At 56.0% G+C, this 11,828-nt stretch overlaps 1 protein-coding gene across 2 annotated transcripts in view; it reads right to left on the bottom strand.

The window, feature by feature from the left end:
- Positions 1-604: 604 nt before the first annotated feature.
- MATK (megakaryocyte-associated tyrosine kinase) overlaps positions 605-11,828 on the bottom strand; it is an 84,145-nt gene continuing 72,921 nt past the window's right edge. Inside the window, exons 12-13 of one of the 2 annotated variants that reach the window (XM_069217573.1) lie at positions 3,586-3,672; positions 605-2,177 (exon numbers count right to left, since the gene is read on the bottom strand). In XM_069217573.1, coding sequence (XP_069073674.1) covers positions 2,047-2,177; positions 3,586-3,672 — 218 coding nt within the window. In that variant the 3' untranslated portion in view covers positions 605-2,046. The remainder of the gene's footprint in view (positions 2,178-3,585; positions 3,673-11,828) is intronic. The other variant, XM_069217571.1, reaches the window with a different exon arrangement.

Raw genomic sequence — 11,828 nt, 5'->3', positions numbered from 1 at the left:
TTCTGACCTTGGCGGGCGGCGGAGGCCGCCCGCCAAAGTCCCGCCGTCAGGTTACCGTTCCGCGGTCGAAAGACCGCGGCGGTAATTCTGACTTTCCCGCTGGGCTGGCGGGCGGTCGCCTTCAGACCGCCAGCCAGCCCAGCGGGAAAGAGGCTTCCACGATGAAGCCGGCTCGGAATCGAGCCGGCGGAGTGGAAGCTGTGCGACGGGTGCAGTTGCACCCGTCGCGTATTTCACTGTCTGCACAGCAGACAGTGAAATACATGTAGGGGCCCTCTTACGGGGGCCCCTGCAATGTCCATGCCAGTGGCATGGGCACTGCAGGGGCCCCCAGGGGCCCCGCGACCCCCCCTACCGCCATCCGGATCTCGGCGGTCCGACCGCCGGGATCTGGATGGCGGTAGGGGGGGTCGGAATCCCCGCGGCGGTGCAGCAAGCTGCGCCGCCGCGGAGGATTCAATGGGGCCGCGGTACACTGGCGGGACCCCGCCAGTGGTGCCGGTCCGACCGCGGCTTTACCGCCGCGGTCGGAATCCCCATTGGAGCACCGCCGGCCTGTCGGCGGTGCTCCCGCGGTCCTCCGCCCTGGCGGTCAAAGACCGCCAGGGTCAGAATGACCACCTGTGTCTCTAAAAGGATGCAGCTAAATTGCAGTTTTATTTAGGGCGTACTGCACCTGACGAGGTGTTGAAACATACATATATCGATTTTAAATGCCCGTAGGACCAAATATAACATTTTCAAGGTTCTTCAAAACCGTGGCTTCAATCTTAAGAAATTTGCAGCTTTGAGAATGGTATAACCCAGGGCGAGCTGAGTGTCCCACTGAAACAAAACATAAATGTGGTAAGGAAAAAACTATTTAACTATGGAGGGATAAGCCATCAGTCCAATAGTTTACTTACTTGCTTGGGCACAGCTAAGACAATACATCTCACATTTCTCTTAGTATTTCTAATGATATAGATGTTATGGGAGAACCGTCTTTACATTTTTTGATCCCTAATAGTTTTTTTTACTTCAGGTAGAGCAAAAACTAAATTTGCCGACCGATCAATGTAGGGATATTAACACAACAATTAGTCACAGAGAAACGGGCACATGTCGCTGGTGCGGGTGGATCAGAGCAGCAGGCACCTGGTCATACCTCACTGAGGTATTAATTACAGGTGTAAAGGAGAAAGGCAACATCTCCCCATTGAACAGCACTGCATTTATATTTACTATGCATCCTTTTGATCTATGATGCAGGAGAATTGATTATGTGGCAACCTTTGCAAGTCCCTAATTATGTGGGAATGCCACATTTGCTTTATTTCAGTAGACCTGACATTGTAATGTGTAATAATGGTGAAAACTGTACCCATATTAAAGCTTAGGAACTAGTGTATTATTTGAGGTACCTAGGCGAGGTTCTACACCCAGCAGTATATCCAGTATGAGAAGTGAGGCTTGGAACTCTACGGCTTTGGTTGAAACACAGTAGAAGTCCAGTGGAAGCAGCTGCGTAGTAACGCTATTCCAGTACCTCGCTGCTCCTTACTGAACCTCCAGCACCTCCAATGAATGCCATAACCACAGCTAACCTCCTTGCCCCATTGTCCCGTCTCATATTCTGCAGCCAAACACTGCAAGAGATTACCCCAGTACCATAAACCTTCCTTCACACGCCTCGAAGGCCTTCTCCGAAGCCCTGTCCGAACACACTGTCCGGTTCCGCAATGGGTCAATTTCTCTGGATCTAGCGTTTGATCGCTAGCAATAATCAACCACAGGCATTCTAGAATGTTGCTTTGTTTGATGTCACAGTGGGCTTTGAGACGTATCATGACTTCATTCACCGAGCGGTCCTTTGATTAAGCTAGCTTAGATCCTATTGGTGGGATCCATGATGTTGCTCCATCAATCAAACCATTATTTCTGAAGCAAATGAATGTGAGAGGAACTCCTGAGTATTCCTTGAACATGAAGGAGAAAGAGTTCCCCCAGTCTCTTTAAGCATCCTGGCAGACTTTCAGCTCTTTCTGTAGTTTGTCCTTCAGTTTTTTAAACGATGGTCGCTTCCCAGGGTCCGCCTCCCAGCAGCTGCTCATCAGGCTGTAGATGGCTGGCGGACACTCTTCGGGGGCTGCCATGCGGTATCCCTTCTCCACTCCCTCCGACACCTCCTTCAGGCTCTGTGGAGAGGTAAGGCAGAGAGTTTAGGCTAGCACAGTGGTTCTTAACCTGTGGTCCAGGGCCTCCTCAGGGGGTCCGCGACTGTTTACAAAATTAAATAATATTAAAATCAATCAAATAAAATTAAACTATATACAAATAAGAAAGCAACATTGAGAATGTGAAAACGTTTTCTAAACTTGATTGTGAATTACACAAAATACTTCAATATTTGAGTATTTGTTTGGTGTGTACTTCTTTTTGTATTATTGTGTATTGGTTTGAGGACCAGACCATAGAAAGTGCTAGGCTGGGGGTGCTCGACTTCCAAAAATGGCTTTGTGGGGGTCCCCGAATTCTAATAATGATTCAGTGGGGGTCCTCAGAAGTCAAAAGGTTAAACACTGGACCAGCACACCCATAAGTCTCCAGAAATCACCCGAAGAGGAGGATGCAAACTAAAATAGAAGAGGGAGCAGCTGCCAATCAATGCCAGTCCACCCGCTGCCCTGAGTGGCCCTCCTTAGCAATGGGAAGGGTTTATTGCACTTTGCAAAGTTTTTAAAAGCCCACACGAAGTAGTGAGTTTGCTGTTACTGTATAATACCCCTTTATTAGATTATCATTACTCAGTTCAACCACAGAAGTCTGAGGTATCCCATCTCTCAAAGGGAGACCAACGGTGTCAAGAACCAGCCCCTCCTCCAATCTCACTACTGAAGGAACCCAAGAGATGCCAAGATGTTCTGACAGGAAGAGAGGTGGTGGTCCTCTCCCTCCCCCCCCCAACCAGGATCCACAGAAACACCACTAAAGAGACCATCACAGAAATAATCCTTTCCAACATGCTTACTTGAGAGAGAAGGAGGGATCTAGAGAAGCAGATGGGGAGATGGAGAGACAGAGAAGGCGAGAGACCTGAAAAGACAGAGCGTGAGACCCACAGAAAGAGAGTGGGGAGAGAGAGAGGCAGACAGAGTGAGAGACCCGAAAAGAAAGCCAACAACCCACAAGAGAAAGCGAGAGACCTACAGAGTAAGTGACAGAGAAATAGAGAGTTGGAGAGAGACCGTATTGAAGAGAAAGCTTGAGACCAACAATGACCGAGAGAGAAATACAAATATACAGAGGAGAAGAGGAAAGAAAGAGAGAGAAAGAAAAAGGGAGGTAGAGAGACAAGGCAAGAGAGAGAGAGATGAGAAGAGAGTGAGAGAGACCAAGGGAGACCAATCGACGGAGAGAAACAAAGTGGTAGAGTGACAGAAAGCGAAAAAGACACAAAGAGGTAGAGAGACCAGAGAGAGAGAAACCGAAATGGAGAGAGATTGAGAGAGGGTAGAATGGAGACAGAGTTAAAAGAGAGAGAGCTCAGATGGAGAGCGAGAGAGAGTCTGGCTACGCACCACCTCTCCGCAGAGAGTAACTCACCATCTTGGGATACGGGGCCCGGCCATATGAAAACACCTCCCACAGTAGGATCCCAAAACTCCAGACATCCGACTTGGTGGAGAACTTCTAAGCAATGAGAATGAGAAACCATTTCAGATCATTACATGCACAGCTGGTGACCACTCTTGCACCCCAAGAACTTTCTCCCTTACTTCCTTTTAGACCATCATTGTGTAACACCTGCTGCTCCCTTGTGGTATTTGTCAGCCCTGGCATCGTAATGGCAGTCTGCCAAGTTCTGCATCCTAGCCCTAGCCCTGTACTTACTACTCTGAAAGCAGTCTGCCACCATTCTCTTACATCGCACCCTGGACATGGTACAACCTCCCTCTACACCCCAAAGCCTCCTCTTCACTTCTTGAGTTCCGCAAAAAGCTGAAAACTTCATCGGCGGCTGCTGCAATAACGCTCCGTGGGGCAGAGGGGTTTGCCCAGGTGGGTGGGGGAGGTTGGGAATAAAAAAATAACACTTACCTGCTGCATGCCGCCTCAGTGTTACTCGTCGCCTCGGTGCTTCTCTGCTTCTTCTCTCCCCACCTAATCCTGACCCTTCTCTCATTCTGTTACCCAGCATGAGAGAGATGCTCGGATTGGTTTGTTCGGGCTGAAATGCCACTCAGTTGGGGACTGGGAGCCTACATTGGTTCTTCACCCGGGCTGCACAGCACAGCCCAGGTGGAGAGTTCTAAGTGCGCATGTCGGTTTGGATGCACAAGAAAGGCTAGCCAAACTAACTTGCACTAAGAGTGCACACTACTCCTCCTTCCCCTGGTGACGATGAGGATGGCCCTGCCCCACCCTATACTCGGCAGACTGGCCGAGGAAGAAGCAGAAGATAAAATGATAATAAAATAGTTTTATTATTATTTTATTCTACTGCTGCCTTTCAGCAGGGGGGCGACACTTCTCTGCTATAATGGAGGGGCCACCCCTGGAAGACTTGGCTCCTCGTAAAAGCACCTTGTGGACCACAAAACTGTACACATGCCCAAGCACCTGCATACCCTCTTTGGTGATTAGTGCGCTATGCAAATCAATGTAACATAACACCAGTTGCAATCCAACTGCAGATGGCTCTTGTATCCTAATAGCGCTCTGTCACATCCTCCATGCCACCCACACTCTGCCGCCTGCTGCACCCTAAGAGCGCTCTGTCACACCCTGCATGCCACTCACGCTCTGTCACTTGCTGCACCCTAAGAGCGCTCCGTCACACCCTGCATGCCACCCACGCTCTGCGTGCTCTGTCACACCCTGCATGCCACCCACGCTCTGCCACCTGCTGCACCCCAAGAGCGCTATGTCACACCCTGCATGTCACTCATGCTCTGCCACCTGCTGCATCCTAGGAGCGCTCTGTCACCCCCTGCATGCCACCCACGCTCTGCTACCTGCTGCACCCCAAGAGCGCTCTGTCACACCCTGCATGCCAACCACGGTCTCCCACCTGCTGCACCCTAAGAGCGCTCTGTCACACCCTGCATGCCACCCCCGCTCTTCCACCTGCTGCATCCTAAGCATGCTCTCTCACCCTGCATGCCACCCACACTCTGCCGCCTGCTGCACCCTAACAGCGCTCTGTCACACCCTGCATGCCACCCACACTCTGCCACCTGCTACACCCTAAGAGCGCTAGGTCACATCCTGCATGCCACACACGCTCTGCCACCTGCTGCACCCTAAAAGCACCCTGTGTCACCCTGCTGCCACCCAGGGTCTCCCTCCTGCTGCACCCTAAGAGGGCTCTGCCACCTGCTGCATCATAAGAGTGCTCTGTCACACCCTGCATGTCACCCACGCTCTGCCACCTGCTGCATCCTAAGAACGCTCGGTCACATTCTGCTGCCACCCACGCTCTGCCACCTGCTGCACCCTAAGAGTGCTCTCACACCCTGCATACCACCCACACTCTGCCACCTGCTGCATCCTAAGAGCGCTCTCACACCCTGCATGTCATCCACACTCTGCCACCTGCTGCACCCTAAGAGCGCTCTGTCACACCCTGCATGCCACCCACGCTCTGCCACCTGCTGCACCCTAAGAGTGCTCTGTCACACCCTGCATACCACCCACACTCTGCCACCTGCTGCATCCTAAGAGCGCTCTCACACCCTGCATGTCATCCACACTCTGCCACCTGCTGCACCCTAAGAGCGCTCTGTCACATCCTGCATACCACCCACACTCTGCCACCTGCTGCATCCTAAGAGCGCTCTCACACCCTGCATGTCATCCACACTCTGCCACCTGCTGCACCCTAAGAGCGCTCTGTCACATCCTGCATGCCACCCACGCTCTGCCACCTGCTGCATCCTAAGAGCGCTCTGTCACATCCTGCTGCCACCTAAGGTCTCCCTCCTGCTGCACACCCTGCATACCACCCACACTCTGCCACCTGCTGCATCCTAAGAGCGCTCTCACACCCTGCATGTCACCCACACTCTGCCACCTGCTGCACCCTAAGAGCGCTCTGTCACACCCTGCATGTCACCCACAATCTGTCACCTGCTGCAACCTAAGAGCGCTCCGTCACATTCTGCTGCCACCCATGCTTTGCCACCTGCTGCACGCTAAGAGCGCTATGTCACACCCTGCATGCCACCCACGCTCTGCCACCTGCTGCACCCTAAGAGCGCCCTCGCACACCCTGCTGCCACCCAGGGTCTCCCTCCTGCTGCACCCTAAGAGAGCTCTGCCACCTGCTGCACCCTAAGAGCGCTCTCTCACACCCTGCATGCCACCCACGCTCTGCCACCTGCTGCACCCTAAGAGCGCCCTGTCACACCCTGCTGCCACCCAGGGTCTCCCTCCTGCTGCACCCTAAGAGCGCTCTGCCACCTGCTGCACCCTAAGAGCGCTCTCTCACACCTTGCATGTCACCCGCGCTCTGCCACCTGCTGCATCCTAAGAGTGCTCTGTCACACCCTGCATACCACCCACACTATGCCACCTGCTGCATCCTAAGAGCGCTCTGTCACACCCTGCATGTCATCCACACTCTACCACCTGCTGCACCCTAAGAGCGCTCTGTCACACCCTGCATGTCACCCACAATCTGTCACCTGCTGAACCCTAAGAGCGCTCTGTCACATCCTGCTGCCACCCAAGGTCTTCCTCCTGCTGCACCCTAAGAGCGCTCTGCCACCTGCTGCATCCTAAGAGCGCTCCATCACACCCTGCATGTCACCCACACTCTGCCACCTGCTGCATCCTAAGCACGCTCTCACACCCTGCATGCCACCCACACTCTGCCGCCTGCTGCACCCTAAGAGCGCTCTGTCACACGCTGCATGTCATCCACGCTCTGCCACCTGCTGCACCCTAAGAGCGCTCTGTCACACCCTGCATGTCACCCAGGCTCTGCCACCTGCTGCACCCTAAGAGCGCTCTGTCACACCCTGCATGCCACCCACGCTCTGCCACCTGCTGAACCCTAAGAGCGCTCTGTCACATCCTGCTGCCACCCAAGGTCTTCCTCCTGCTGCACCCTAAGAGCGCTCTGCCACCTGCTGCATCCTAAGAGCGCTCCATCACACCCTGCATGTCATCCACACTCTGCCACCTGCTGCACCCTAAGAGCGCTCTGTCACACCCTGCATGTAACTCACAATCTGTCACCTGCTGCAACCTAAGAGCACTCTGTCACATTCTGCTGCCACCCACGCTTTGCCACCTGCTGCACGCTAAGAGCGCTATGTCACACCCTGCATGCCACCCACGCTCTGCCACCTGCTGAACCCTAAGAGCGCTCCGTCACATCCTGCTGCCACCCAAGGTCTTCCTCCTGCTGCACCCTCAGGGCGCTCTGCCACCTGCTGCATCCTAAGAGCGCTCCATCACACCCTGCATGTCACCCACACTCTGCCACCTGCTGCATCCTAAGCACGCTCTCACACCCTGCATGCCACCCACGCTCTGCCGCCTGCTGCACCCTAAGAGCGCTCTGTCACATCTTGCATGTCACCCACGCTCTGCCACCTGCTGCATTCTAAGAGCACTCTGTCACACGCTGCATGCCAGCCACAGTCTGCCACCTGTTGCACCCTAAGAGCGCTCTGTCACACCCTGCATGCCACTCACGCACTGTCACTTGCTGCACCCTAAGAGCGCTCTGTCACACCCTGAATGCCACCCACGCTCTGCGTGCTCTGTCACACCCTGCATGCCACCCACGCTCTGCCACCTGCTGCACCCTAAGAGCGCTATGTCACACCCTGCATGTCACTCATGCTCTGCCACCTGCTGCATCCTAGGAGCGCTCTGTCACCCCCTGCATGCCACCCATGCTCTGCTACCTGCTGCACCCCAAGAGCGCTCTGTCACACCCTGCATGCCAACCACGGTCTCCCACCTGCTGCACCCTAAGAGCGCTCTGTCACACCCTGCATGCCACCCCCGCTCTTCCACCTGCTGCATCCTAAGCACGCTCTCTCACCCTGCATGCCACCCACACTCTGCCACCTGCTGCACCCTAACAGCGCTCTGTCACACCCTGCATGCCACCCACACTCTGCCACCTGCTACACCCTAAGAGCGCTATGTCACATCCTGCATGCCACACACGCTCTGCCATCTGCTGCACCCTAAGAGCGCCCTGTGTCACCCTGCTGCCACCCAGGGTCTCCCTCCTGCTGCACCCTAAGAGGGCTCTGCCACCTGCTGCATCATAAGAGTGCTCTGTCACACCCTGCATGTCACCCACGCTCTGCCACCTGCTGCATCCTAAGAACGCTCTGTCACATTCTGCTGCCACCCACGCTCTGCCACCTGCTGCACCCTAAGAGTGCTCTCACACCCTGCATACCACCCACACTCTGCCACCTGCTGCACCCTAAGAGCGCTCTGTCACACCCTGCATGTCACCCACAATCTGTCACCTGCTGAACCCTAAGAGCGCTCTGTCACATCCTGCTGCCACCCAAGGTCTTCCTCCTGCTGCACCCTAAGAGCGCTCTGTCACACCCTGCATGCCACCCCCACTCTTCCACCTGCTGCATCCTAAGCACGCTCTCTCACCCTGCATGCCACCCACACTCTGCCACCTGCTGCACCCTAACAGCGCTCTGTCACACCCTGCATGCCACCCACACTCTGCCACCTGCTACACCCTAAGAGCGCTATGTCACATCCTGCATGCCACACACGCTCTGCCATCTGCTGCACCCTAAGAGCGCCCTGTGTCACCCTGCTGCCACCCAGGGTCTCCCTCCTGCTGCACCCTAAGAGGGCTCTGCCACCTGCTGCATCATAAGAGTGCTCTGTCACACCCTGCATGTCACCCACGCTCTGCCACCTGCTGCATCCTAAGAACGCTCTGTCACATTCTGCTGCCACCCACGCTCTGCCACCTGCTGCACCCTAAGAGCGCTCTGTCACACCCTGCATGTCATCCACACTCTGCCACCTGCTGCACCCTAAGAGCGCTCTGTCACACCCTGCATGCCACCCACGCTCTGCCACCTGCTGCACCCTAAGAGTGCTCTGTCACACCCTGCATACCACCCACACTCTGCCACCTGCTGCATCCTAAGAGCGCTCTCACACCCTGCATGTCATCCACACTCTGCCACCTGCTGCACCCTAAGAGCGCTCTGTCACATCCTGCATACCACCCACACTCTGCCACCTGCTGCATCCTAAGAGCGCTCTCACACCCTGCATGTCATCCACACTCTGCCACCTGCTGCACCCTAAGAGCGCTCTGTCACATCCTGCATGCCACCCACGCTCTGCCACCTGCTGCATCCTAAGAGCGCTCTGTCACATCCTGCTGCCACCTAAGGTCTCCCTCCTGCTGCACACCCTGCATACCACCCACACTCTGCCACCTGCTGCATCCTAAGAGCGCTCTCACACCCTGCATGTCACCCACACTCTGCCACCTGCTGCACCCTAAGAGTGCTCTGTCACACCCTGCATGTCACCCACAATCTGTCACCTGCTGCAACCTAAGAGCGCTCCGTCACATTCTGCTGCCACCAATGCTTTGCCACCTGCTGCACGCTAAGAGCGCTATGTCACACCCTGCATGCCACCCACGCTCTGCCACCTGCTGCACCCTAAGAGCGCCCTGTCACACCCTGCTGCCACCCATGGTCTCCCTCCTGCTGCACCCTAAGAGAGCTCTGCCACCTGCTGCACCCTAAGAGCGCTCTCTCACACCCTGCATGCCACCCACGCTCTGCCACCTGCTGCACCCTAAGAGCGCCCTGTCACACCCTGCTGCCACCCAGGGTCTCCCTCCTGCTGCACCCTAAGAGCGCTCTGCCACCTGCTGCACCCTAAGAGCGCTCTCTCACACCTTGCATGTCACCCGCGCTCTGCCACCTGCTGCATCCTAAGAGTGCTCTGTCACACCCTGCATACCACCCACACTATGCCACCTGCTGCATCCTAAGAGCGCTCTGTCACACCCTGCATGTCATCCACACTCTGCCACCTGCTGCACCCTAAGAGCGCTCTGTCACACCCTGCATGTCACCCACAATCTGTCACCTGCTGAACCCTAAGAGCGCTCTGTCACATCCTGCTGCCACCCAAGGTCTTCCTCCTGCTGCACCCTAAGAGTGCTCTGCCACCTGCTGCATCCTAAGAGCGCTCCATCACACCCTGCATGTCACCCACACTCTGCCACCTGTTGCATCCTAAGCACGCTCTCACACCCTGCATGCCACCCACACTCTGCCGCCTGCTGCACCCTAAGAGCGCTCTGTCACACGCTGCATGTCATCCACGCTCTGCCACCTGCTGCACCCTAAGAGCGCTCTGTCACACCCTGCATGTCACCCAGGCTCTGCCACCTGCTGCACCCTAAGAGCGCTTTGTCACACCCTGCATGCCACCCACGCTCTGCCACCTGCTGAACCCTAAGAGCGCTCTGTCACATCCTGCTGCCACCCAAGGTCTTCCTCCTGCTGCACCCTAAGAGCGCTCTGCCACCTGCTGCATCCTAAGAGCGCTCCATCACACCCTGCATGTCATCCACACTCTGCCACCTGCTGCACCCTAAGAGCGCTCTGTCACACCCTGCATGTCACCCACAATCTGTCACCTGCTGCAACCTAAGAGCACTCTGTCACATTCTGCTGCCACCCATGCTTTGCCACCTGCTGCACGCTAAGAGCGCTATGTCACACCCTGCATGCCACCCACACTCTGCCACCTGCTGAACCCTAAGAGCGCTCTGTCACATCCTGCTGCCACCCAAGGTCTTCCTCCTGCTGCACCCTAAGGGCGCTCTGCCACCTGCTGCATCCTAAGAGCGCTCCATCACACCCTGCATGTCACCCACACTCTGCCACCTGCTGCATCCTAAGCACGCTCTCACACCCTGGATGCCACCCACGCTCTGCCGCCTGCTGCACCCTAAGAGCGCTCTGTCACATCTTGCATGTCACCCACGCTCTGCCACCTGCTGCATTCTAAGAGCACTCTGTCACACGCTGCATGCCAGCCACAGTCTGCCACCTGTTGCACCCTAAGAGCGCTCTGTCACACCCTGCATGCCACCCACGCTCTGCGTGCTCTGTCACACCCTGCATGCCACCCACGCTCTGCGTGCTCTGTCACACCCTGCATGCCACCCACGCTCTGCCACCTGCTGCACCCGAAGAGCGCTATGTCACACCCTGCATGTCACTCATGCTCTGCCACCTGCTGCATCCTAGGAGCGCTCTGTCACCCCCTGCATGCCACCCATGCTCTGCTACCTGCTGCACCCCAAGAGCGCTCTGTCACACCCTGCATGCCAACCACGGTCTCCCACCTGCTGCACCCTAAGAGCGCTCTGTCACACCCTGCATGCCACCCCCGCTCTTCCACCTGCTGCATCCTAAGCACGCTCTCTCACCCTGCATGCCACCCACACTCTGCCACCTGCTGCACCCTAACAGCGCTCTGTCACACCCTGCATGTCACCCACACTCTGCCACCTGCTACACCCTAAGAGCGCTATGTCACATCCTGCATGCCACACACGCTCTGCCATCTGCTGCACCCTAAGAGCGCCCTGTGTCACCCTGCTGCCACCCAGGGTCTCCCTCCTGCTGCACCCTAAGAGGGCTCTGCCACCTGCTGCATCATAAGAGTGCTCTGTCACACCCTGCATGTCACCCACGCTCTGCCACCTGCTGCATCCTAAGAACGCTCTGTCACATTCTGCTGCCACCCACGCTCTGCCACCTGCTGCACCCTAAGAGTGCTCTCACACCCTGCATACCACC

The sequence above is a fragment of the Pleurodeles waltl genome, chromosome 12 (genome assembly GCF_031143425.1).
Source record: "Pleurodeles waltl isolate 20211129_DDA chromosome 12, aPleWal1.hap1.20221129, whole genome shotgun sequence".
Lineage (NCBI taxonomy): Eukaryota > Metazoa > Chordata > Amphibia > Caudata > Salamandridae > Pleurodeles > Pleurodeles waltl.
The sequence above is the reverse complement of the archived record's forward strand: the minus strand, read 5'-3'. Positions and strand labels throughout refer to the sequence as shown.